Raw genomic sequence first — 27,923 nt, 5'->3', positions numbered from 1 at the left:
ACTGCACTTCGCCTCTCTCCCTGTATCTTCATGTATCTTCAAAGCCAAGAAGGAGCTTCTGTCCCCTTGGTTAGGGTCGGGATCCCAGAGGTCCAGGGTCAAGGCTACGAACGCCTCCCAAGGAGGTGCATCCCTGCAAGAGGCTGCATCCAGCAGTCATGGAAGAGGCTCCCCTGGGGCCTGCTCCAATTCCTGCTGGGGAAATCAAGTGGAGGTGCCCCTTGAAGAAAGGGTGAGTCCACCAATCTCAGGGATTCTGTCCTGGCCTGCTGCCCTGGATCGTCCAGCCTCTGCTGGGATGGGGAGCAGACGACGCCCTTCTTGGCTGGAGCTGAGGATGGGGGTCCCGCTTCCCCAAAGGTCTAGCCCTGGATTCCAGCCACGGGTCCTACTGTGCAGCGCCTGGCGCCGCCCCGCCCCTCCAGGCCTGGCACTCGCCCTCAACAAACATGGCGCCGACGGCCTCACGCGCCTCACGGGGCAGGCGCCTCACGCGACAGGCCCGCAGGGCTTTCCGCGCGCCGCTCTCATCCCCTCAGACTGGCTGCCAAGACAGGGAGCGGGAAGTATGACCTGACTGGTGGCGATGTCCTGGGCGGCTCTGGGGCCGCTGTTGTGTGGCTGCCCGCAGGCGCTGCTGGGCGGGATGCTGTACACCAGGGAGAGCGCGTCGCGGGAGCACAAGGAGCTCCACGGCCTCTGAAGCTTCCAAGCCCACTTCTCCGACAACCGACGCCTGGGCTTCCAGGAGCAGAGGTACCGGCGACCGTTGCGAGAGCCGCCCGGAAGCCCGGCGTTGGGAATGGCGTAAGCCCCGGCGCCCTGCACCCTCCTTCACCTGAGTGCTGCGGAGCTGGGGGCCCGGAGGAGGTTAAAGGTCAATGGGCTTGGGGGCGCAGGGTTGGAGGACTGGGGTACCGGGGGAAACAGGGACCGGAGAGCTAGGGCGGAGGAGGCGGGCGCTCCTGTGCAGCCGCGTCCGGAGGCGAAGGCTGAGCCCGGGCAGTGTCTTTTCTAATATTTATTTTTAACTTTTGAAATGTGTTTGTGACTGGGTTTGACCCTGCCGCCCAGGTTGGAGCGGAATGGGGCAATCCTAACTTCTGAGCTCAAGCGATTCTCCCGCCCCAGCCTTGCAAGTTAGCTGGGACCGCCATGCCTAATTTAAAAAAAAAAAAAAGAAAGAAAAGTAACTTGGTCGGGCTTGGTGGCTCACGCCTGTAATCCCAGCACCTTGGGAGGCCGAGGCGGGCGGATCACTTGAGGCCAGGAGTTCAAGACCAGCCCGGGCAACGTGGTGAAACCCCGTCTCTACTAAAAATACAAAAATTAGCCGGGCGTGGTGATGAGCACCTGTGATCCCAGCTACTTGGGAGGCAGAGGCAGGGGAATTGCTTGAACCAGGAAGGGGGAGGTTGCAGTGAGCCGAGATCACGCCACTGCACTCCAGCCTGTGCGACAGACTGAGACTCCGTCTCAAAACAAAAACCAAGTTTTTGGTTTTGTTTTGTTTTTTAAGATACAGGGTCTCAGTACGTTCTCCAGGCTGATCTCGAACTCCTGATGTCAAGCCATCCTCCCACGTTGACTTCCCAAAGCACTGATTCTAGGCATGAGCCACCAGGCACTCTTCAGGCCTGAGGGGCAGGCCCTGCACAGAGCTGGGCCCGGGGATCGGGAGGAGGGGACAGTTTAGACATTCTGAGGTCGGCTCTGCTGAGGGAGGAAGGTAGCTTGGTTTTCAGGGTTCAGATAGAGGACAGACAGTGACATCAGGCCAAGGACGCCACCCCGTTGCCCTCCTGACTTGGATGTGGTCAGCAGAGAAGTGGGATCCGGTGAGGTCTGGGCCGCGTTTGCCTGTGCTACATCCTCTTTTTCTTTTTCTATTTTGAGACAGTCTCGCCGTGTCACCCAGGCTGCAGTGCGATGGCACAATCTTGGCTCACTGCAGCCTCCGCTCCTGGGTTCAAGCGATTCTCCTGCCTCAGCCTCCTGAGTAGCTGGGACTACAGGCGCCCGCCACCACTCCCAGTTAATTTTTGTATGTTTAGTAGAGATGGGGTTTCACTATATTGGCCAGGCTGGTCTGGAACTCCTGACCTTGTGATCCGCCTGCCTCTGCCTCCCAAAGTGCTAGGATTACAGGTGTGAACCACCGTGCCCAACCTACATCCTCTGTTTCTGACTTTGTGGTATTCAGTACAAGAGAAGGAGAGGAGAGGGCTGGCTGCCAGCCTGGGCCTCATTCGCAGTGTCCTAAGCAGAGCTGCCCCATCCCCCTAAGCAGCCTTCCTTCCTGAGACAGGCTGTGGGTCATTTGCATCTTAGTCACAAGTCTGAACCTTCTTGCCTCGGGCTGGGATGTGCCCCTGGGTTCACCCCTGTCTCAGGAGATACTGGGTCCCATCCGCTCCAACAAGGATCTCCTGGCCCCACTGGCCCAGGTGTACAACCTGCCCTGGCAGTTGACCTGTCATCAGCAAGTTCTCTGTCTTTTCCGCCAGGAGTCCCCGCCATGTGTCAGGGCTTGTGCTAGGCCTGGGGGCACAGCTGTGCAGCACGCTGGTCCCGGATCCCTTTGGGGGCCTAGGAGCTGAACCCAGCCCTTGTCTTTGCAGTCGGGCCCCACCTTGGACATACCGGTTCTCTCCATCTTCAATGACATCAGCCAGGACTGGGCATTTTGTCAGCTCGGTGTGGTATGAACGGGAAGTGACCCTGCTGAAGCGATGGATCCAGGACCTGTACACAAGAGTGGTGCTGAGGATTGGCAGTGCCCACTTCTATGCCATTGTGGTCAGGGTGGCCAGGAGCGGGTGGGGCAGGTGAGTGGGCACAGCTGCTGAACAGCGTGGGACCCTTAGATTCCACCCACAGCCTGTCTCCTGGGGTGGGACTGTGGGGGGCCTTACCCTGCCCTGGGGGCTGTGCCCTGTGTAGGGGGATAGGTGGCCTGATCTACCCCACTGGGATGTCGTTCTTCCCATCTAGCTGGCAGGCCCCTGAGCCCCATGCTGCGGTTTATGTGAGGGCGTGCCCGATAGCAGAGCCCGTCCTTATGCCCTGACCTGCCACCCCCTCCCCGTATCTCCTATGTCTGCAGTGGGTGAATGGTGTCCACACGCTAGAGCATGAAAGAGCTACCTCCCGTTCGAGGCTGACAGCAGCAGCCTGTTCCTGGTGGGCCTCTGCCCTCCCGCCTCTGCGTCACTGTCGCCATCAATAGCACGCTCACCCCCCCAACCCTGCCACCAGGGACCGTCCGTACATGACCAACACGCCCAAGTGGGTACCATCCTGCCTCCACAGCACACACCCACCTTCCCACCCCACCCTGTGGTCTTCCTGCCAGGGACAGGGAGGCCTTCGCAGAGAGGAGGCCCTGATCTGGGGAGGCAAGTGAGCTGAGGGCAAAAGACCCATGGCAAGGGCCCAGCGAACCACAGTCCTCCCGCCTTAGGTATCCCAAGGGTTCCTTTTCCAGAGCACAGACTTTGACTTCTTCAACTACACGGGACTGCAAGCAGTCTGTGCTTCTGTACACGACACGAGCTACCTACATCCATTACATCGCCATCACCACCAGCGTGGAGTGAGACAGTGGTAATGGCTTCTGGTAGGATCCTCCATCAGCGGGGGCCAGGGTGGCTCTGTTTGTTCCCTATTTGGAAAGCTCTCCCAGGAAAAAGTTTCTCCCAGCATCTCTAAACCTTCACAGGTTCCCATCCACCTACGAAGCTGAAATCCAGCCTGTCTGAGCGGGCATGGGCTCCCGAGATCACTCGTGTGGTTGATCTCGCTTGGAGAAGAGGGTCTGGCCTAACATTACATAGCTCAGGGTGGCAGTCGTGTCCCTTCCCCACGGTGCTGCTCTCACTCTAGCTCCCGTTGCTACACATCATGCTCAAGGAACAGGCAGCTTCAGGGGGCCTGGTGCGGTGGCTCACGCCTGTCATCCCAGCTCTTTGTAAGGAGGACTTGGTAGGAGGATCACTTCAGGCCAAGAGTTCAAGACCAGCCTGGGCAACATAGTGAGACCATCAGCACAAAAAATTAAAAAATTCACCAGGCATGGTGATGTGTGCCGGTAGTCCCAGCTGCTGAGGCAGGAGAATCAGTTGAGCCTTGTAGGTCAAGGGTGCAGTGAGCTGTGACCGCATCACTGCACTCTGGTCTGGGCAACAGAGGGAGACCTTGTCTTTTTTATTTGTATTTGTTTTTGAGCTGGAGTCTCTGTAGGAGCCCAGACTGGAGGGCACTGGTGTACTCTTGGGTTCACTGCAACCTCTGCCTCCCAAGTTCAAGTGATTCTCCTCCCTCAGCCTCCCGAGTAGCTGGGATTACAGGTACCTTCCACTTAATCCAGCTAATTTTTGTATTTTTTTAAGTAGAGACAGGGTTTCACCATGTAGGCCTGATTGGTCTTGAACTCTTGACCTCTGATTACTCAGCTGCCTCGGCCTCCCAATGTGCAAGGATTACAGGTGTGAGCCACCATGCATGACTGGGATACCCTGTCTTTAAGAAAAAAAAAAATTTAATTTTTTTTTAACATATCTTTTTCCTTTGAGAGATGAGGCCTTGCCCAGGCTGGATGGCAGTGGTGCAATGACTGACAGCTGTTTTGGGGCTGCTGTTGTTAGTTTCAAAGAATTTAGGCTGGATGTGGTGGCTAATGCCTGTCATCCCAGCATTTTGGGAGGCCACGGTGGGCGGATCGCTTGAGCTCAAAAGTTCGAAACCGGCCTGGGTGACATAGTGAGATCCTGTTTCAAAAAGAATAAAGAATTTAAATAAGAATCACACAGCAAAGGTGATGCAGCATAGAGCAATTTATTGTAAAGGGAAAAGTATTTTGAAAGTGAAGTGCAGAATAGCCTGGGCACAGTGGCTCATGCCTGTAATCCCAGCACTTTGGGAGGCCGAGGCGGGTGGGTCACTTGAGCTCAGGAGTTCAAACCAGCCTGGACAACATTAGGCGGGTGTGGTGGCATGTGCCTGCAATCCCAGTACTAGGGAGGTTGAGATGGGAGAATTGCTTGAACCCAGGAGGTGGAGGTTGCAGTGAGCTGAGATTGCAACACTCAATTATGTAATCCCAGGTACTTGGGAGGCTGAGACAGCTTGGGTGACAGAGTGAGATCCCATCTCAAAAAACACAGTGAAGTACAAAATACGCCCTTCACCCTGAGAAAGAAATCAGGGCAGGCTGCTGTAAGGATGAGAGAGCGCTGATTATCAGTGGAGAAACTCCCTTTCTGGGAGTCTTCCATGATGGATTCCTAAGGAGCTGGGAGAGGTGTTACTCTAAGCACATTCTGGGTCGTCTTCTGGCTGCACATGGGTTGTAGCTGTACATGCTTGTTCACACATCACACGTCTCAGTGCCGTGGTTGGCACTTCTGAAGGAAACGGTCACTTCCTTGACTACCTGCTCTGCCTGAAGATCATAGCTTGTTGCAGCTCCAAACTCCTGGCTCAAGCAATCCTCCGTCTTCAGCCTCCCAAGTACCTGGGGTTGCTGAGACTACAGGCAAACACCACCATGCCCAGCTAATTATTGTTATGTTTAGGGAAGATGTGGTTTCCCTATGTTACCCAGGCTGATCTTGAACTGCTGGGCTCAAGCCATCCTCCCACTTCAGCCTCCCTGTGTTGGTGTGTTGGGATTACAGGTATGACCACTGTGCCTGGTCAAAAGCATGTTTTTTTTTTTGTTTTGTTTTTTGAGACAGAGTCTTGCGCTGTCACCCAGGATGGAGTGGTGCAGTGGCATGATCTTGGCTCACTGCAACCTCTGCCTCTCAGGTTCAAACAGTTCTCCTGCCTCAGCCTCCCAAGTAGCTGGGATTACAGACGTGTTCTAACACACCCGGCTAATTTTTGTATTTTTGGTAGAGATGGGGTTTTGCCATGTTGACCAGGCTGGTCTTGAACTCCTGACCTCCAGTGTTCCACCCCTCTCAGCCCCCCAAAGTGCTGGGATTACAGGCATGAGCTACTGCACCTGGCCCCAATAAATGTTTTTTTTTAATTCAGAAAAACACGCCGGGAGCAGTGGCTCATGCCTGCAATCCCAGCATCTTGGGAGGCTGAGGCAGGTGGATCACCTGAGATCAGGAGTTCGAGACCAGCCTGGCCAACATGGTGAAATACCATCTCTACTGAAATATGAAAATTTGCTGGGCATCTGTAATCCCAGCCACTCTGGAGGCCGAGGCAGGAGAATTGCTTGAACCTGGGAGGCAGAGGCTGTGGTGAGTTGAGATCACTTCATCCTGGGTGACAGAGTGAGACTGTCTCAAAACAAAATGTTTTTTGTAGAGTTGGGGTCTCACTCTGTTGCCCAGGCTGGTCTTGAACTGGATTCAAGTGATCCTCCTGCCTTAGCCTCCCAAAGACTGGAGATTCCAGGCATGAGCCACCTCGTCTGGTCAAGGAGAAGGCCCGATATTGAAGGGCAGGTCCCAAGGTCAGCCAGGAAAGGGCAGAGCCTCTGATTGCTGTTTCTCTGCTTGCAGGCCCAGAGGCGGCTGCTGGGATGCACTGGAGGTCTTCCTGCTGCAGGGCAGGCCAGGCCAGGTGGGGCTCAGGCTGTTGGGGTGGTCGCACCTGGCGCTTTGGTGTCGTAGGTGCGGCTGACTGCACAGACATCACTGGAGCCTTTTTCTAACTTCTACACACTCTGTAGGGGATCCGCACTGTGGCTGTCACCGAGAGCCCGTTCCTCATCAATGGGAAACCTGTCTATTTCCACGGAGTCAAGAAGCATGAGAATGTAGATGTGCACTGGTGCTCCTGGGTCTTCGTGGGGGCTGCTTCTGGTCACCTTCCACTTTTGCCTTCCCTATGTCCCGCAGTTCAGGCCGATGAGGCAAATGAGCTTCCCTGTGGCAGCTCAGGGTGATAAGGCAAATGGCTCCAAACCACCCTGCAGTGGAGCTGGTGGTTGGACTGGAGAGGGGGCTCATGGCGTGGCTCTCCAGGGTCCTGGCTCTTGGAGAAAGTGCAGCTTCAACAGGGACAGGTCACTGGGCTCTGCTGTCCCCTGGATTCGAGGGAAGGACTTCGACTGCTGCTCGTGAAGGACTTCAACCTGCTTCGCTACCTTGACACCAACACCTTCCACACCAGCCACTATTCCCTACGGGGAAGAGATGCTGCAGATGTGTGACCGGTATGGGATTGTGGTCATTGATGAGTGTCCCGCTGTGGGCCTGGTGGTGCTATGAGTCCCCACCGCACAGCTGCTCTGCCTGGCCAGCCTGTGGGCCACACCATGACCCTCTTTCCCTTCCCTCCTGGCCCCCTGGCAGCTCTTCAACAACGTGTCTATGCATCCCTACATGTGGGTGATGGAAGAACTGGTGCACACAGACCAGATTCACCCCGCCATGGTGATGTGGTCTGGCCGAGGGAGCCTGCGTCCTACCTGGAATCTGCCTGCTGCTACATCAAGTGAGTGCCCCCTGGCTGCCCTGGGCTGGATTGGGAAGGAAACCCTGGCATGTGACAGATGGGTGGGCGTGTGCTATGCGAGATCAGTGTCCAGTCCCAGCCCAATGGGAGGGCTGTCCATACCTGGATAGTTCAGGGAACCAGATATCTACCTACCCAAATTGTGGTTTTCTTTTTCTGTTTTTGAGATGGAGTTTTGCTGTGTCACCCAGGCTGGAGGACAGTGGTGAGATCTTGGCTCACTACAACCTCGGCCTCCTGGGTTCAAGTTGTTCTTCTGCCTCAGCCTCCTGAGTAGCTGGGATTGCATGCACTCAGCTGGTTTTGTTTTTGAAACAGGGTCTCACTCCAGTTGCCCAGGCTGGAGTACAGTGGCACGATCTCGGTTCACTACAGCCTCGACTTCCCTGGCTCAGGTGACCTTTCTGCCTCAGCCTCCCAAATAGCTGGGATTATAGATGTGTGCCACCATGCCCAGCTAACTTTTACTTTTTTTTTTTTTTGACAAAGTCATGCTCTGTTGCCCAGGCTGGAGTACAGTGGTGTGATTTCAGCTCATTGCAACCTTAACCTTGAAGGTTCAAACGATTCTTCTGCCTCAGCCTCCCAAGTAGCTGGGACTACAGGCGCATGCCACCACACCTAGCTAATTTTTGTATTTCTAGTAGAGATGGAGTTTCACCATGTTGGCCAGGATGGTCTCCATCTCTTGACCTTGTGATCCGCCCGCCTTGATCTTCCAAAGTGCTGGGATTATAGACGTGAGCTACCGTGCCTGGCCAACTTGCATTTTTTAGTAGAGGCAGGGTTTCATCATGTTGGCCAGGCTGGTTTTAGTGTCCTGACCTCAGGTGCCTGCCTTGGCCTCCCAGAGTGCTGGGAATATAGGGTGACCAACTGTGCCCGGTTAATTTTTGTGTTTTTAGTAGAGACGGGGTTTCACCATGTTAGCTAGGCTGGCCTCGAACTCCTGGCCTTCAGTGATCTGCCTGCCTCAGCCTCCCAAAGTGCTGGGATTACAGGTGTGAGCCACCATGCCCACCCCCCTTTTCTTCCTTACAATCATGCAGTTCTAACTCAGCGTTCAGCTCACACCTATAATACTAGCACTTCAGGAGGCTTGGGCAACAGAGCAAGACCCCACCTACTGCATTAAAAAGAAAAAACAATAAAAATAAACTAGCCAAGCTGGGTGGGTGGCACAGACCTGTAATCCCAGCACTTTGGGAGGCTGAGGTGGGGGATGACCTGGGGCTAGGAGTTCTAGACCAGCCTGGCCAACGTGGTGAAACCTCATCTCAAACTCTGTCTCGGAAAAAAAAAAAAGCAGTGAGTGGCGACACACACCTATAATCCCAGCTACTTGGGAAGCTGAGGCAGGAGAATCATCTGAACCCAGGAAGCAGAGGTTGCAGTGAGCCAAGATCACCTCACTGCACTCCAGCCTGGTGACAGAGGGAGTCTCCCTCTTAAAAAAAAAAAAAATTAGCTGGTCATGGTGGCAGGTTCCTGAAATCCCAGCAACTTGGGAGGCTGATGCAGGAGAATAGCTTGAACTCAGTAGTCTGAGGTTGCAGTGAGCCGAGATGGAGTCACTGCACTCCAGCAATCCTGAGGAGACTTAAGAACTAAACATAGTATGATCTCCTGGATGAGATCTTGGTACAGGAAACGGACATTATGGGAAATAGTAAAGAAATCTGAATCAAGATGAAGCTTAGTTAGTAATAATGTATCAGTATTGGTTTACTGGGGCCGAGGATGGTGGCTCACATCCTAGCATTTTGGGAGGCTAAGGTGGGAAGATCCTGAGGTCAGGAGTGTGAGACTAGCATGGGCAACATAGTGAGACCGCATCTCTATACATTTTTTTTTTCTTTTAATTAGTCAGCATGGTGGTATGTACTTACAATCCCAGCTGCTAGGGAGACTGAGTAGGGAGTATTGCTTGAGCCCAGGAGTTTGAGGCTGCAGTGAGGTGTGACTGTGCCACTGTGCTCCAGCCTAATGAGTAGGGCAAGACCCCTTATCTCCAAAAAGTTTTTCATTAAAAAAAATTATTTTTTGAGATGAGGTTTAGCTCTTGTTGCCCAGGCTGGAGTGCAATGGTGAGATCTCGGCTCACTGCAACCTCCGCCTCCTGGATTCAAGTGATTCTTCTGCTTCAGCCTCCTGAGTAGCTGGGATTAAAGACATTTGCCACCACGTCTGGCTAATTTTGTATTGTTAGTAGAGACAGGGTTTCTCCATGTTGGTTAGACTGGTCTTGAACTCCCGACCATTAGGTGATCCACCTGCCTCAGCCTCCCAAAATGCTAGGATTATAGGCATGAGCCACTGTGCCTGGTCAGAAGCCAACCTTTTACATATCTATGCAGATGTGTGTCACTATATGTTTTTCTATATCTGAATCTGTGTATCTCTCCTACTGGTTCTGCTTCTCTGGTTTGAACCCTAACACAACTATTTTTTTTTTTTTTTTTTTTTGAGCTGGCATCTTGCTCTGTCACCCAGGCTGGAGTGCAGCAGTTTGATCTCTGTGCATTGCAACCTCTGCCTCCTGGGCACAACTAGTATTTTATAATCTGTTAGGAATTCAAATATTTTTCAAAAGATCAAACTACATATTTAAATACATTTCAAATACAAACTTTTAAAATGATATGAAGCATTAAGTAAAATTCTGCATTATTAGGCCAGGGACAATGATTTATGCCTATAATCCCAGCACTTTGGGAAGCCAAGGCGGGCAGATTGCTTGAGCTCAGGAGTTTGAGACCCCCCTGGGCAACATAGCAAGACCTTGTCTCCACAAGTATAGAAAAATGAGCTGGGCATGGTGGTGCGTGGCTGTAGTCCCAGCTGTTTGGGAGGCTGAGGTGGGAGGATCACATAAGCCCAGGAATTTGAGGCTGCAGGGAAGCATGACTGAGCCATTACACTCCAGCCTGGGTGACAGAGTGAGACACTGTCCCACCCACCAAAAAAAGTTAACATCATTATATAATTGTACTCTGAATTATTAGCAAAATGAAAGAAAATTAAGTATTATTTAAAAATAGGCAAGGTGCAGTGGCTCATGCCTACAATTCCAGCACTCTGGGAGGGTAAAGCAGGTGGATCACTTGAGGTCAGGAATTCGATACCAGCCTGGCCAACATGTCATTCTTCCCGTCTGGCTGGCAGGTCCCTGAGCCCCATGCTGCAGGTTATGTGAGGGAGTGCCCGATAGCAGAGCCCCTCCTCATGCCCCGACCTGCCACCCACTCCCCGTATCTCCTATGTCTGCAGTGGGTGAATGGGGTTGACACGCTAGAGCATGAAGGGGCTACCTCCCCTTTGAGACCGACAGCAGCAGCCTGTTCCAGGTGGGGCCCCTGCCCTCCCACCTCTGCATCACTGTTGCCATCAACAACACGCTCGCCCCCCACCCTGCCACCAGCGACCATCGGTACATGACCTTCAACTCCAAGTGAGTACCATCCTGCCTCCACTGCGCGCACACACCTTCCTGCCTCACCCTGTGGTCTTCCTGCCAGGGACAGGGTGGCCTTCGCAGAGAGGAGGCCCTGGATCTGGGGAGGCAAGTGAGCTGAGGGCAAAAGACCCATGGCAAGGGCCCAGCAAACCACACTCCTCCCCCCCTAGGTATCCCAAGGGGTACTTTGTCCAGAACACAGACTTTGACTTCTTCAACTATGCGGGACTACAGCAGCCTTTGTTTCTGCACACGACACCAACTACCTACATTGATGACATCACTGTCACCACCGGTGAGGTGTGAGACAGATCAGCGGGGCCCAGGGTGGCTCTGTTTGTTCCCTATTTGGAAAGCTCTCCCAGGAAAAAGGTTCTCCCAGCATCTCTAAACCTTCACAGGTTCCCATCCACCTACGAAGCTAAAATCCAGGCTGTCTGAGTGGGCACGGGCTCCCGAGATCACTCATGTGGTTGATCTCGCTTGGAGAAGAGGGGTCTGGCCTAATGTCACATAGCTAAGTGTGGCAGTCCTGTCCCTTCCCCACGGTGCTGCTCTCACTCTAGGTCCCATTGCTACACATCGTGCTCAAGGAACAGGCAGCTTCGGGGGGCCTGGTGCAGTGGCTCATGCCTGTCATTCCAGCTCTTTGTAAGGAGGACTTGGTAGGAGGATCACTTCAGGCCAAGAGTTCAAGACCAGCCTGGGCAACATAGTGAGACCATCAGCACAAAAAATTAAAAAATTCACCAGGCATGGTGATGTGTGCCGGTAGTCCCAGCTGCTGAGGCAGGAGAATCAGTTGAGCATGGGAGGTGAAGGGTGCAGTGAGCTGTGACCGCATCACTGCACTCTGGTCTGGGCAACAGAGGGAGACCCTGTCTTCTTTGTTTGTATTTGTTTTTGAGCTGGAGTCTCACTCTGTAGGAGCCCAGACTGGAGGGCACTGGTGCACTCTTGGGCATACTGCAACCTCCGCCTACCAAGTTCAAGTGATTCTCCTGCCTCAGCCTCCGAGTAGCAGGGATTACAGGCACCTTCCACCATGTCCAGCTAATTTTTGTGGGTTTTCTTTAGTAGAGGTGGGGTTTCACCATGTAGGCCTGGTTGGTCTTGAACTCCTGACCTCAGATGACTCACCTGCCTCGGCCTCCCAAAGTGAAAGGATTACAGGTGTGAGCTACTGTGCATGACTGGGATACCCTGGTTTTAAGAAAAAAAAATTATTTATTTATTTATTTATTTTTAATATATCTTTTTCCTTTTGTGAGATGAGGGCTTACACTGTCGACCAGGCTGGATGGCAGTGGTACAATGATTGACAGCTGTTGTGGGGCCACAGTTGTTAGTTTCAAAGAATTTAGGGTGGGTGTGGTGGCTATTGCCTGTCATCTCAGCCCTTTGGGAGGCCACGGTGGGCGGATTGCTTGAGCTCAAATGTTTGAGACCAGCCTGGGCAACATAGTGAGACCCTGTTTCAAAAAGAATAAATAATGAAAATAAATAAAGAATTTAAATAAGAATCACACAGCAAAGGTGATGCAGCATAGAGCAATTTATTGTAAAGGGAAAAATATTTTGCAAGTGAACTGCAGAATAGCCTGGGCACAGTGGCTGACACCCGTAATCCCAGCACTTTGGGAGGCTGAGGTTGGTGGATGACCTGAGGCCAGAAGTTCTAGACCAGCCTGGCCAATGTGGTGAAACCCCATCTCAAACTCTGTCTCCAAAAGAAAAAAAAAGACAAGACAAGACAGTGAGTGGCAGCACACACCTGTAATCCCAGCTACTTGGGAGACTGAGGCAGGAGAATTGTTTGAACTCGGGAGGCAGAGGTTGCAGTGAGCCAAGATCACCCCACTGCACTGCTGGCATGGTGGCAGGTGCCTGTAATCCCAGCAACTGGGGAGGCTGAGGCAGGAGAATAGCTTGAACTCAGTGGTCGGAGGTTGCAGTGAGCCAAGATGGAGTCACTGCACTCCAGCAATCCTGAGGAGACTTAAGAACTAAAGATAGCATGGTCTCCTGGATGAGATCTTGGGACAGGAAAAGGACATTATGGGAAATCATAAAGAAATCTAAATCAAGATGAACCTTAGCTAATCATAATGTATCAGTATTGGTTTACTGGGACTGGGATGGTGGCTCTCATCCAGCACTTTGGGAGGCTAAGATGGGAATATCTTGAGGTCAGGAGTAAGAGACCTAGGCAACATAGTGAGACTACATCTCTCTAAATTTTTTTTTTTCCTTTTAGTTAGTCAGCATGGTGGTATGCACTTACAGTCCTAGCTGCTAGGGAGGCTGAGGAGGGGAATTGCTTGAGCCCAGGAGTTTGCCGCTGCAGTGAGGTGTGACTGTGCCACTGTGCTCCAGCCTGGTCCAATTTTTCATTACAAAAAAATTTTTTTTTTTTTCAAATGGGGTTTCACTCTTGTTGCCCAGGCTGGAGTGCAATGGCGAGATGTCGACACACTGCAACCTCCGCCTCCTGGTTTCAAGTGATTCTTCTGCATCAGCCTCCCAAGTAGTTGGGATTACAAGCATGCCCCACCACATCCGGCTAATTTAGTGTTTTTAGTAGAGAAGCGTTTCTCCATGTTGGTCAGGCTGGTCTTGAACATCCGACTTTAGGTAATCCACCTGCCTCGGCCTCCCAAAGTGTTGTGATTATAGGCGTGAGCCACCGTTGGAGTTGGAGTCTTGCTCTGTCACCCTGCTGGAGTGCAGTAGTGTGATCTCTGTTCATTGCAACCTCTGCCTCCTGGGCACAACTAGTATTTTATAATCTGTTAGGAATTCAAATGTTTTTCAAAAGATCAAACTACATATTTAAATACATTTCAAATATAAACTTTTAAAATCATATTATGAAACATTAAGTAATATTCTACATTATTAGGCCAGGGACGGTGGTTTATGCCTGTAATCCCAGCACTTTGGAAAGCCAAGGCGGGCAGATTGCTTGAGATCAGGAATTTGACACTGCCCAGGGCAACATAGCAAGACCCTGTCTTCAAAAAAATAGAAAAATGAGCTGGGCATGGTGGTGCGTGGCTGTAGTCCCAGGTGTTTGGGAGGCTCAGGTGGGAGGATCACTTGAGCCCAGGAATTTGAGGCTGCAGGGAAGCATGATTGAGCCATTACACTCCAGCCTGGGTGACAGAGTAAGACCCCGTTCCACCCCCCCAAAAATGTTAACATCATTATATAATTATACTCTAAATTATTAGCAAAATGAAGGAAAATTAAGTATTATTTAAAAATAAGCCTTCACAGAGAGGAGGCCCTGCATCTGGGGAGGCAAGTGAGCTGAGAGCAAAAGACCCATGGCAAGGGCCCAGTGAACCACAGTCCTCCCACCCTAGGTATCCCAAGGGTTACTTTGTCCAGAACACAGACTTTGACTTCTTCAACTACGTGAGACTGCAGCAGTCTGTGCTTCTGTACATGACACAAACTATCTAGATCGATGACATCACCATCACCACCGGTGTGGAGTGAGGCAGTGGTGAGGGCTTCTGATAGGATCCTCCCTCAGCGGGGCCTGGGATGGCTGTTTGTTCCCTATTTCGAAAGCTTTCCCAGGAAAAAGGTTCTTCCAGCATCTCTAAACCTTCACAGGTTCCCATCCACCTACAAAGTTAAATCCAGCCTGTCTGAGCAGGCATGGGCTCCCGAGATCACTCATGTGGTTGGTCTCGCTTGGAGAAGAGGGGTCTGGCCTAAGGTCACATAGCTCAGGATGGCAGTCCTGTCCCTTCCCCCACAGTGCTGCTCTCACTCTAGCTCCCGTTTCTACACATCGTGCTCAAGGAACAGGCAGCTTCGGGGGGCCTGGTGCGGTGTCTCACGCCTGTCATTCCAGCTCTTTGTAAGGAGGACTTGGTAGGAGGATCACTTCAGGCCAAGAGTTCAAGACCAGCCTGGGCAACATAGCGAGACCATCAGCACAAAAAATTAAAAAATTCACCAGGCATGGTGATGTGTGCTGGTAGTCCCAGCTACTGAGGCAGGAGAATCAGTTGAGCCTAGGAGGTCAAGGGTACAGTGAACTGTGATTGTGTCACTGCACTCTGGTCTGGGCAACAGAGGGAGACCCCGCCTTTTTTGTTTGTATTTGTTTTTGAGCTGGAGTCTCACTCTGTAGGAGCCCAGACTGGAGGGCACTGGTGCACTCTTGGGCTCACTGCAACCTCCGCCTCCCAAGTTCAAGTGATTCTCCTGCCTCAGCCTCCCGAGTAGCAGGGATTATAGGCACCTTCCACCATGTCCAGCTAATTTTTTGTGTGTGTTTTTTTTTTAGTATAGACGGGGTTTCACCATGTAGGCCTGGTTGGTCTTGAACTCCTGACCTCAGATGAATCACCTGCCTTGTCTTCCCAAAGTGCAAGGATTATAGATGTGAGCTACCGTGCATGACTGGGATACCCTATTTTTAAGAAAAAAAAAATATATATATATTTATTTTTAATATATCTTTTTCCTTTTGTTAGATCAGGCCTTACACTGTCAACCAGGCTGGATTGTAGTGGTACAATGATTGACAGCTGTTGTAGGACTGCATGTGTCAGTTTCAAAGAATTTAGGCTGGGTGTGGTGGCTAATACATGTCATCTCAGCTGTTTGGGAGGCCATGGTGGGCATATTGCTTGAGCTCAAAGATTTGAGACTAGCCTGGGCAACATAGTGAGATCCTGTTTCAAAAAGAATAAATAATGAAAATAAATAAAGAATTTAAATAAGAATCACACAGCAAAGGTGATGCAGTATAGAGCAATTTATTGTAAAGGGAAAAATATTTTGCAAGTGAACTGCAGAATAGCCTGGGCACAGTGGCTGACACCTGTAATCCCAGCAGTTTGGGAGGCTGAGGTTGGTGGGTGACCTGAGGCCAGAAGTTCTAGACCAGCCTGGCCAATGTGGTGAAACCCCATCTCAAACTCTCTCTCTCAAAAAAAAAAAAAAAGGCAGTGAGTCGCAGTACACACCTGTAATCCCAGCTACTTGGGAGGCTGAGGCAGGAGAATCATTTGAACCTGGGAGGCTGAGGTTGCAGTGAGCCAAAATCACCCCACTGCACGCCAGACTGGGGGGCAGAGGGAGACTCCCTCTCAAAAAAAAAAAAAAAATTAGCTGGGCATGGTGGCAGGTGCCTGTAATCCCAGCACCTGGGGAGGCTGAGGCAGGAGAATAGCTTGAACTCAGTGGTCGGAGGTTGCAGTGAGCCAAGATGGAGACACTGCACTCCAGCAATCCTGAGGAGACTTAAGAACTTAACATAATACAGTCTCCTGGATGAGATCTTGGGATAGGAAAAGGACATTATGGGAAATAGTAAAGAAATCTGAATCAAGATGAAGCTTAGTTAATAATAATGTATCAGTATTGGTTTACTGGGGCCGGGAATGGTGGCTCACATCCTGGCACTTTGGGAGGCTAAGGTGGGAAGAACTTGAGGTCAGGAATGTGAGACTAGCCTGGGCAACATAGCGAGACCGCATCTCTCTAATTTTCTTTTTTTTCTTTTAATTAGTCAGCATGGTGGTATGCACTTACAGTCCCAGCTGCTAGGAAGACTGAGGAGGGAGAATTGCTTGAGCCCAGGAGTTTGAGGCTGCAGTGAGATGTGACTGTGCCACTGTGCTCCAGCCTAGTCAACAGGGCAAAACCCCTTATCTCCAAAAAGTTTTTCATTAGAAAAAAAATTTTTTTTGGAGGTGGGGTTTTACTCTTGTTGCCAGGCTGGAGTGCAATGGTGAGATCTCAGCTCACTGCAACCTCTGCCTCCCAGGTTCAAGCAATTCTTCCACCTCAGCCTCCCAAGTAGCTGGGATTACAGGCATACGTCACCATACCCAGCTGATTTTTGTATTTTTAGTAGAGATGGAGTTTCACCATGTTGGACAGGCTGGTCTTGAACTCCTGGCTTCAAGCAGTTCACCCATCTTAGCCTCCCAAAGTGCTGGGACTATGGTCGTGAGCCACTGTGGCCAGACTATTTTTTAAATGCTTTTTAGAATCAAAGTCTTGTTATGCTGCTCAGGCTAGATTCTAACTCCTGTGCTCAAGCAATTCTCCTGCCTCAACCTCCTGAGCAGCTGAGACTACAGCTTGTGGCACCACAAGCCAAAATGTTTATGTTTCTTTTTTTAAAAAAGAGAGGGCTTAGGACTTCCTGGAGCACAAACTTCAAGTAGCAATTGAGTCCACAATTGTGGTCCCTTCCCTCTGGATCTTTCTTCCTGAGTGCCTGTGAAAAATAAGCTTTGGCACTGCCTCTGCGGCTCCAGCCCACCGGTGATTGTCGTTTCCTGATGGCCAGTCCTGTGGACTCTGGGCTTGCTTAGCCAACCCCACAAATGCAGAAGCCAAACTTTTACCAATCTATCTATCTATCTAGATGTATGTCTGTATATAGCTTTTTGTTTGTTTGTTTGTTTGTTAGAGATGGAGTCTAGCTTTGTCACCCAGGCTGGAGTGCAGTGGTGTGATCTCGGCTCACTGCAACCTCTGCCTCCTGGGTTCAAGCAATTCTCCTGCCTCAGCTTCCGATTTGTTGGAACTACAGGCGTGCACCACCACGCCTGGCGAATTTTTGTATTTTTATTAGAGACAGAGTTTCATCATGTTTGCCAGACTGGTCTAAAACTCCTGACCTCAGGTGATCTGCCTGCCTCGGCCTCCCAAAGTGCTGGGATTACAGGCATGAGCCACTGTGCCTGGCTAGAAGCCATCCGTTTCTATATCTATGCAGATGTGTGGCACTATATGTTTATGTATATCTGAATCTGTGTATCTTTCCTACTGGTTCTGCTTCTCTGGTTTGAACCCTAACACAACTATTTCTTTTTTTTTTTGAGCTGGCGTCTTTCTCTGTCACCCAGGCTGGAGTGCAGCGGTGTGATCTCTGTTCATTGCAACATTTGCCTCCTGGGCACAACTAGTATTTTATAATCTATTAGGAATTCAAATGTTTTTCAAAAGATCAAACTACATATTAAAATACATTTGAAATACAAACTTTAAAAATCATACTATGAAGCATTAAGTAAGACTCTACATTATTAGGCCAGAGATGGTGGTTTACGTCTCTAATCCCAGCACTTGGGGAAGCCAAGGTGGGCAGATTGCTTGATGTCAGGAATTTGACATCCCCCTGGGCAACATAGCAAGACCCTGTCTCCACAAAAATAGAAAAATTAGCTGGGCGTGGTGGTGCATGCCTGTGGTCCCAGCTGTTTAGGAGGCCGAGGTGGGAGGATCACTTGAGCCCAGGAATTTGATGCTGCAGGGCAGCATGACTGAGCCATTGCACTCCATCCTGGGTGACAGAGTCAGACCCTGTCCCCCCCCAAAAAACGTTAACATCATTATATAATTGTACTCTAAATTATTAGCAAAATGAAAGAAAATTAAGTATTATTTAAAAATAGGCAAGGTGCAGTGGCTCATGCCTATAATCCCAGCACTCTGGGAGGGCAAAGCAGGTGGATCACTTGAGGTCAGGAGTTTGATACCAGCCTGGCCAACATGGTGGAACCCCATTTCTACTAAAATTGCAAAAGTTTGCCCCATGTGGTGGCACCTGCCTGTAATCCCAGCTACTCAGAAGGATGAGGCATGAGAATCACTTGAACCCAGGAGGCGAACATTGCAGTGAGCTGAGATGGCGCCACTGCACTTCAGCCAGGGTGAAGGAGCGAGACTCTGTCTTATAAATAAATAAATAATAAATAGCTAAACAATTTGTTCAAGTGGACATAAAGATGGAAATAACAGACATTGGGAACTCCACAGGTGGGGAGGGAAGGAGGGAAACAGATGAAAAACTACTCATGGGGTACTATGGTCAGTGTTTGGGTGATAGGTTCAATAGAAGCCGAAGCCTTAGCATTTTGCAGTGTACTCATGGAACACACCTGCACATGTGCTCCATGAATCTAAAGTTTAATACAATAAAAATAATGAACTTAGTGCAATAGACAATTATAGAAGTTTAATCATAAAACACTTAAAATAGCACCGATTTTTTTTTTTTTTTTTTGAGGCAGTCTCATTCTGTTACCCAGGCTGGAGTGCAGTGGTAAGATCTCAGTTCACTGCAACCTCCATTTGCTGAACTCAAGCAATTCTCATGCCTCAGCCTCCACTGTAACTGGGATTACAGGTGCACACCCTCTGCCTTCTGGGTTCAAGCGACTCTCTTGCCTCCGCCTCCCGAGTATCTGGGATTAGAGGCACTGGCCAGCATGCCCGGCTAATTTTCATATGTTTAGTGGAGACGGGGTTTCATGATGTTGGCCAGGCTGGTCTTGAACTCCTGACCTCAGGTGATCCACCAGCCTCGGCCTTCCAAAGTGCTGGGATTACAAGCATTAGTCACCATGCCTGGCCAAATATTTTTCTTTAAGTCCTTCACCTTTAGGTAATCCCATTTCATTTTGATAACTTTGAGGTTATCTGACAGAATTCTTGGGGGAAAGGTTAGGACTGTAATGTTTTCATTGACAGCAAGCAGTGTGTTTTGCTCCAAAAAAATCATTCTGCTTTCTTTTGATCTTTCGGTTTCATTATGTATGAATGGGAATTTTTTTTTTTTTTTTTTGAGACAGGGTCTCACTCTGTTGCCCAGGCTGGAATGCAGTGGTGTGATCGTGGCTCACTGCATCCTCCACCTCCTGGGTTCAAGTGATCCTCATGGCTGAGCTTCCTGAGTAGCTGGGATTACAGGTGCACAGCAAAACACCAAGCAAATTTTTGTATTTTTTGTAGAGATGGGGTTTCAGCATGTTTGCTGGGCTGGTCTCAAACTCCTGACCACAAGTGATCTGCCTGTCTTGGCCTCCCAAAGGGTTGAGATTATAGGTGTGAGCCATTGCGCCCGACCTAGATAGAGATTTTACTCAATTCCCCAAATCAGTTTCAATTCTGTCATGCTCATTATCTGCTTCTTCAAAAAGTCTTTGAACCAGAGTTAAGAATATTATTATTGCATCAGTACCGGGCGCAGTGGCTCACGTATGTAATCCCAGCACTTTGCAAGGCCGAGGTGGGTGGATCACCTGTCAGGAGTTCGAAAGCAGCCTGGCCAACATGGTGAAAACCCGTCTCTACTAAAAATACAAAAATTATCTGGGCATGGTGGCAGATGCCTGTCATCCCAGCCACTCAGAAACTGAGGCACGAGAATCGCTTGAACCCAGGAGACAGAGGTTGCAGTGAGCCGAGACTGTGCCACTGCCCTCCTGCCTGGGTGACAGAGGGAGACTCCACTCCATCTTATGTGAACTAGAGGATTGGGGGAATTGCTGAGAAAAAAGGACAAATCTCAAAGAAATGGAGACATGACAATAGAAGAGAGTGGTGTTTGAGTCTCTGACTCCATATAGTTCTTAAGGCCAATGAGGTCTGAGAGATAGTCAGAACTATCTTGTTTATGAATTCCATGAGACAGTCCATAAATCTGTCTTTAGGCTTAAGCTAGTTTGAGTTGGGTTTCTGTCACTTGTAACAAGAGTCCTGACTTCTGCAGTTGAGTGGAGTTAAAAGGTATAGCATCAATAAGTGAGCTAGCTCTGGCTTTAAAAGTCTTCCAATTTGAATTACGCTCCATTCCCTCTGGTTCCCCTAGAAAGAGCCTTCTGTATCACAGACCAGCAACTGGCAGACATGCTTTAGTTTTTTTTTATTTTTTGCAGGAATTTCACTGCCTTGATTTGGGACAGATGATCAGAGGTGGGCACCATTATCCTCTCTTTCACGCAGGATTTATCACATGTAAGTATTTGTCTTATGTTTGGATGCTACATTTTGGTTAGAATTTAATGATCATATCTCTCATCAAGATTACCCACATGATCACTCTAAGGCTGTTGTAAGCCTAATTGACAAGTATTCCATATGTCAAGACGTCAAGTGCAACCCAAAATAAGATGTAAGCACCAAATGGGACTGAGAGAGAAATGCTAGAAATCTTCACCCTTCCTGCCTTTCTTGATGATAACCATGCATCCTGTGAGGGAAGTAGTGTTATAGTGATAGAAAGGTAAGGTTGTGAAATTTGAAGAGATTGGAGGCCAGGTGTGGTGGTTCACGCCTGTAATCTCAGCATTTTGGGAGGCCAAGGTGGGTGGATTGCTTGTACCCAGGAGTTCTAGATGAGCTGAGCAACATTGTGGGAACCCATCTCAAAAAATAAAAATAAGAAAAATTAACTGGATGTAGTGGCTCATGCCTATAATCCCAGCTACTCAGGAGGCTGAGATGGGAGGATCGCTTTAGGAGAGGCTGCAGTGAGGTGTGATCATGCCACTGCACTCCAGCCTGGGTGACAGAGTGAGACCCTGTCTCAAAAAAAAAAAAAAAGGAAGATTGTAGGGAAGAGTTTTTGAAGATACTGTGGTGTAGGGAAAGGGCGTGCCATGTATTTGCAGATGGTCCTCAGCTTTACAAACTTAACTCTGGAACAGGCTACCTTTCATACATTTTATATACTGTATACTGGCAGACAACACGCTTTTCAAAGGCCACATTTGAACCTTTTTTTAAAGTTTTTTTTAAGATGGAGTCCTGCTCTGTCACCCAGGCTAGACTGCAGTGGCACAATCTTGGCTCACTGAAACCTCCACCTCCTGGGTTCAAGTGATTCTCCTGCTTCAGCCTCCCAAGTAGCTGGGACTACAGGTGCATGTCAACACGCTCAGCTATTTTTTTGTATTTTTAGTAGAAGCGGGGTTTCACTGTGTTAGCCAGGATAGGCTCGATCTCCTGGCCTGGTGATCCCCCATCTTGGCCTCCCACAGTGCTGGGATTACAGGCGTGAGTCTCTGCACCTGGCTGGACTACTTTGAATAGGTCTTAATAGATTTTAATTGTTAATTATTTTTAAATTGATTTCAAAAACCTTCTACAACATGGATGAAACTTGAAGACATTACACTTAGTGAAATAGGTCAGACACAAATAGACAAATGTCATTTGAATCCACTTTTATGGGATACCTAGAATTGCCAAATTCACATAGACAAAAGGTAGATTTGAGGTTATCAGGGCATGTGGGAAGGAAGAATGGGGGACTGTAGTTAATGGGTTTAGAGTTTCTGTTTGGGAAGATGAAAGAGTTCTGGAGATGGATGGTGGTGGAGGTCGCCCAACAGTGTGAATGTACTGAGTGCCATGAAGCTGTATGTTTAAAAATAGGTAAAGTGGAAATATTGATGCTATGTGTGTTTGACCACAATTATAAAAATGAAGCCAGGTGTGGTGTCTCACACCTGTAACCCCATCACTTTGGGAGGCTGAGGAGGGTGGATCACCTGAGGTTGGAAATTCAAAACCAGCCTGGCCAACGTGGAGAAACCCCATGTCTACTAAAAATACAAAAAATTAGCTGGGCGTGGTGGTGCATACCTGTAATCCCAGCTAATCAGGTGGCTCAAAAAAACAGAAAAAAAAACAAAAAGGAAAATTAGCCAGGCGTGGTGGCACATGCCTGTAGTCCCAGCAACTTGGAGGCTGAAGCAGGAGAATCACTCGAACCTGGGAGGCAGAGGTTGCAGTGAGCTAAGATACTACCACTGCACTCCAGCCTTGGTGACTGAGCGAGACTCCATCTCAAAAAACAAAGTTTTTCTTGAAAATTAGAAATAAAGGCCAGGCACAGTGGCTTAGGCCTGAAATCCCAGCACTTTGGGAGGTGAAGGTGGGTGGATCACAAGGTCAGGAGTTTGAAACCATAATGGTCAACATGGTGAAACCCTGTCTCTACTAAAAATACAAAAATTAGCTGGATGTGGTGGTGTGCACCTGTAGTCTCAGCTAGTTGGAGGCTGAGGCAGGACTGTCAGTTGAACCTGGGAGGCAGAGGTTGCAGGCAGCTGAGGTTGCATCACTGCTCTCCAATGTGGTGACAGAGCAAGACTCCATCTCAAAAAAAAAAAGAAAAGAAAAGAAAAAATCTCGCTGGGCATGGTGGCTCATGCCTATAATCCTAACACTTGGGGAGGCCCAGGAGCTCAAGACCAGCCTGGGCAACATGATGAGACCCCATTTCTACAAAAAAAAGTTAAAAGAAAAATAGCTGGGCATGGCAGCACATGCCTGTGGTCCCAGCTACTTGGGAGGCTGAGGTGTGAGGATCGCTTGAACGCAGAAGATCAAGGCTTCAGTGAGCTGTGATGGCACCACTTCACTGCAGTTTGGGTGTCAGAGTGAGACCCTGTCTCAACAAATAAATAAGCAAATAAGCAAAGAAAGATCTTATGTTCACATCACAAAACCAATCACCAATTACTAGACCAGCTTCTAAGGTAGAAACACTCCGGTCTGAACCCCTGGCAGGGAGCTTGCACCCAGTAAGCCCCAGCTCAACACCACATCCTTGTACCAAAGAGAGATTGAGATTAAAATCCAGAAAAAGAAAGTTCACTCTTCTTGTGGTTTTGGAGTCTCAGAAGGTGGTTTTATTGTTTCTTAATTATAATGAGCCTTCTTTTAGCTTTAAAGGGAATGTCACTGGGTATGGTGGCTTATGCCTGTAGTCCCAGCACTTTTGGAGGTCTTGGCGGGCAGATCAACAGAAGTCAGGAGTTCGAGACCAGCCTGGCCAACATGGTGAAACTCCATCTCTACTGAAAATATAAAATTAGCCAGCTGTGGTGGCACATGCCTGTAATCCCAGCTACTCTGGAGGCTGAGACAGAATTGCCTAGAATCTGGGAGACAGAGTTGTAGTGAGCCAAGATCACACCAGCCTGGGCGACAGAGATTCTGTCTCAAAGCAAAGAGAAAAAAAAGAAAAAAGGAATGTCTAGATGCAACAGCTAAGCACACAGAAGCCATTTCAGTGTGGGAGGCAAGGTGACTGAGTCCAAGGACTCCAGGTTTCTGGCTGAGGAGCTGAGACTGCCCCTGGTCATTATGATAAGTTGAAGGTGGAAAATGAGCTGGGCTGGGGGAAGGTGGTCATCTTCTCTGGATGTGATTAGTTTGAGAGTCCTGTTGGTAGCTCACTGGGCATGGTCAGCAGGCAATTGAGGAGCTGAGAGGGTTTGGAGCTGGGATAGACACCAGCCTCACCATGTGGGCAATAGTGGGGGTCACAGAGTGTGCAGATGGCAAAGAAAGAGAACTGGGTGGGGGTCTGGGGGAGTCAGCAGCCAGGCATAGGCCATGGAGAAACAGATGCCAGGGGAAGAGGAAAGGGGAGTCAGACCCCAAGGGGAAAAGAGTCACTGGAAAGAGGGTCCAGCCCCGTGTCACATGCAGCAGAGACACCAGGTACAGCAGAATGACTTTGAACATAGCCATGAGGAGTGTCTTGTTGGCCATGACCTGGGAGAGATGGGGGTGAGAGCATGGGGGACCACACCATGTCCCCAGCACACAAAACAGTGCCTAGTAGACAGAATGGATTTATGGATGGGTGGATAGGTAAATGGATGCAGAGAGAGATGAGTAAATGGACAGATGCATAGATAGATGGATGGACAGATGGAATGATCAGAAAAGGCTTCATGAACAAAGTGAGACTGAGCTACATCCCCCTGGATAGATATAAAAGAGGAATCTCCTCTTGAGTCGGGAATGACCCAGTTTCCTGGTCCAGGGAGGAAGTCAGCCTGGCAGGCTGGCTTGACTGGGGACACTTGTGGTGGATTTCAGAGGCCCTTAAAATGGGACCAAGTGAGGTTGGGCAGGTCTGAGGCAGCTCAGCACTCCTCAGCCACACCGCACAGCTGCTTGAGGTGATGTGTCACTCAGGGAGTTGCTGGGACCCACTGGGCCAACATTGCCATCAGCACCAACAGCTTCAGAGATGGGGACAGAGGCTGGGGTGATTCCAAGGCTGTGGGCGGCACCTGCTGCAGAGAAGGGACCGGCACAGAGACACTACTGGGATACTGGCCAACCCCCTGCCCTGTGCCTAGGTCACAACCTCCACACTGCAGCCCTGTGCCCCTCACGCCCAGCAGGTTCCTGCTCCAGCATGGCTCCTGGACTGTAACCAGGTGCTGGCCCTGGGGTTTCAATCCAAGCATAATTCACAGAAGCATGTGTTTGGCAGCGGGACCCAGCTCACCATTTTAGGTAGGTGGCTCTCACAACTTTCCCCAGCCTGTCCCACCCTCTCCTGTCTCTGGAAAAGTCTGTTTTCTTTCTCTGGGGCTTCTTCCCCTCTGCCCTCCAAGTCTTAAGCATGGAACCCTTCCTTTCTCCATGGGGTCTGGGGGAAGCGGGCTAGTCTCAGGGTTTCCTGCAGGAAGGGCCTCCACAGTGGGAACAGCCAGCGTCAGTTTCCAAGAGCAGGACACAGCCTTTGCCCAGGGCCTGTGTTGGGACTGGGCAGGGTCAGGGCTCCTCCCCTCTCCCAGGGCAGATGTCTGAGTGAGGGATAGTGGCCAGTTCTGATGAGGGGCCCTGCGGTGGCCTTAGAGACAGTCCCCGGGACCCCAGAGTCTAGGCTGAGGGCTGGATGCTCATCCAGCATGGGAGGCCCACACGGGTTCTGGGGACACAGGGTTCACCCCAAGGGGAGACCAATGGAAGACACAGAGAGGACTCTGGGTCTAGACTGCAGCTCCGTGGCTTGTGCTGGGTCGGGAGGACCTAGGGACACCAAGGGACAGATGAGTCTGGGTGAGGCCCGAGAGCCCAGCTCTCCCAGGACAGTCACAAGAAAGGAGAGGGTCTTTTGGGGCAGAGATGTGTCTGTCCCTGGAGTCCCGTCACCTCTGGGGTCCGGCATCACTCTGTTCACGGGTCGACCTCCCGCCTTCATTTGAGGAAGGTCACCTTAGACTCAGCAGGTGACTAGCGGGGAGTAAATGGGGGTGCAGAGAACTCCAGGGCCACCAGGTGAAGTCCAGGGGCATCAGAGGCTGCTAGGGTGTACATGGGGGCTGCAGTGACCCGAAGTCTGGGCAAGCCCCAAGAGCCCAGCCGATGTGAAGGGTCCTGTGGTCGGGCTGGTGGGACGGGGTCGATGGCAGAACCCTAGAGTTTGTCTGGGTGGAGCCTGTGCTTTACCAGGAGAGGTGAGTGGGCCAGGCTGGGGCACAGCCTGGTGCCCCAGGAGATGGGAGGCTCCAGGCCATGCTAGGCTTGGGCCTCCCCACACACTGCCAGAACAGTTTTGTGTGCTGTGGAGAGACTCCTGGATTCTAAACTCAGACTCCAGAAACCAGGAAGGAGGGAGCACAGCCTGCCCTGGGTACACAAGGGGAAACCGAGGCTGCAGAGGAAATGACTGGGCCAAGACACTTGGGAAAGAGGACTTGGGAAGGCCCCTAGGAAGGTGCAGGACTGTTTGCTCTTCAGAGGGCTCCAATCGAAAGGAGGGAATTAAGAGGGAGGGAGAGGCCCTGGGTGGAGCAGACGGACACACCATGAACCCTCCCAGAGACTTTAGACAGAGTGAGGTGCTCCACACACCCCACGCTACCTCTGCCATCTCTCACCCCCTCCTCTGTCCACACAGGTCAGCCCAAGGCCACCCCCTTGGTCACTCTGTTCCCGCCCTTCTCTGGGGAGCTCCAAGCCAACAAGGCCACACTGGTGTGTCTCATGAGTGACTTCTATCCACGAATCTTGATGGTGACCTGGAAGTCAGATGGTACCCCCATCACCCAGGGCGTGGAGATGACCACAACCTCCAAACAGAGCAACAAGTACGTGGCCAGCAGCTAGCTGAGCCTGACGCCCGAGCAGTGGAGGTCCCGCAACATCTTCAGCTGCCAGGTCGCGCATGAAGGGAGCACCATGGAGAAGACAGTGGTCCCTGCAGAATGTTCATAGGTTCCCAGCCCTCACCCCACCCACAGGGGCCTGGAGCTGCAGGATCCCAGAGGAGGGGTCTCTGCATCCCAAGCCATCCAGCCCTTCTCCCTGTACCCAGAAAACCCTCAATAAACATCCTTTGTCAACCAGAAATCCTGCTCCCTCTCTTCATTTCTTATCTCTCATATAATTTGGTGCTTCTCCTGGGTTCTCAGTGTGGTGTGGGGGAATCCTGGCACCAGTGGGAAAGCAGCCCAGAAGAGCGGATCACAGGCTCCCAGGCGTGTCCCCTGGGGAACTAGGCCAGGATAGGAGGAGTCAGCTCACTGAACACTGGTCCCTCCATTCTCTCCCACCTCACCTTCCTCCTTGCAGCTCACCCTCCAACTCGATGCCTGCATTTTGGAAGGAGCTATTTCTGGCTGAGCCTCCAGATACACCCTCTGTCCCTGTCCTGATCTGGACCTTCTCCCCACCCACAGCCTCTCTTTCCTCAGCCTGGAAATCCTACTCTGGGCCTGGAGTCCCTCTGCTTCTGGCTCTGGCCCCTGGAATGCTTTTCTTCCTCTCTGCCCAACTCCCCACCCTCAAGGGCTGAACTATCTAGGACACTCCCACAGCATGAAATTCATGAGCTCTTAAATTTTGGGCCCACCTTGATTTTTTACCTTACAGCAGGTTCGAGGTGTGAGAAAAAGAGGAGGAAGGCAGGAAGGAAACACACATGAAAAGCCTGAAGAGGCTCAGAACACTTGCAAAAGATAGGCTCTGAGCTCCCCAGGAACCAGTGCAAGAAGGTTAGTAGTTGTTCCATCATTTCTTTCTTTTTTTTGTTTTTTTAGATGGAGTCTCATTCTGTCGCCCAGGCTGGAGTGCAATGGCACAGTCTTAGCTTACCATAACCTCTGCCTCCCAGGTTCAACCAATTCTCCTGCCTCAGCCTCCTGAGTAGCTGGGATTACAGGTACATGCTACAACACCCAGCTAATTTTTGTAGTTTTATTAGAGACAGGGTTTCACCAGTTATTCAGGCTGGTGTGTGCCATCATTTCTAAGAGATTAAACAAGTCTGCTTGAGGGAAATTGGTGTTTTCAATGCTGAGGCCAGGTATCTCATCATAATTAAAAGTGGGGATGTGTTTTACCCACGGCCACACTATTGATGGGATTTGGGTTCTGACATGTGCACAGGTGACTGCCTGGC

General features: G+C 50.4%; 1 protein-coding gene and 1 pseudogene across 2 annotated transcripts; both read left to right on the top strand.

Annotated features, from left to right (window-relative positions):
* Positions 1 to 158: 158 nt before the first annotated feature.
* Positions 159 to 26,868, top strand: LOC117088746 (putative inactive beta-glucuronidase protein GUSBP11). The gene is given in 11 exon segments (XM_033219916.1): positions 159 to 232; positions 540 to 807; positions 2,622 to 2,680; positions 2,682 to 2,799; positions 3,107 to 3,137; positions 3,140 to 3,288; positions 7,320 to 7,461; positions 10,753 to 10,933; positions 20,641 to 20,719; positions 24,871 to 25,030; positions 26,421 to 26,868. Coding segments are annotated over 8 exon segments (858 nt in total). The 3' UTR covers positions 10,770 to 10,933; positions 20,641 to 20,719; positions 24,871 to 25,030; positions 26,421 to 26,868.
* Positions 10,917 to 26,868, top strand: LOC117088781 (annotated as a pseudogene). Its single transcript, XR_004439321.1, has 4 exons — positions 10,917 to 10,933; positions 11,110 to 11,234; positions 25,859 to 26,210; positions 26,419 to 26,868. The product of XR_004439321.1 is annotated as an uncharacterized LOC117088781 (transcript).
* Positions 26,869 to 27,923: the final 1,055 nt, after the last annotated feature.

The sequence above is a fragment of the Trachypithecus francoisi genome, unplaced genomic scaffold (assembly GCF_009764315.1).
Source record: "Trachypithecus francoisi isolate TF-2019V2 unplaced genomic scaffold, Tfra_2.0 Contig00782, whole genome shotgun sequence".
Classification (NCBI taxonomy): domain Eukaryota; kingdom Metazoa; phylum Chordata; class Mammalia; order Primates; family Cercopithecidae; genus Trachypithecus; species Trachypithecus francoisi.
Note: the sequence above shows the minus strand (reverse complement) of the source record. Positions and strands in the feature narration are given on the sequence as shown.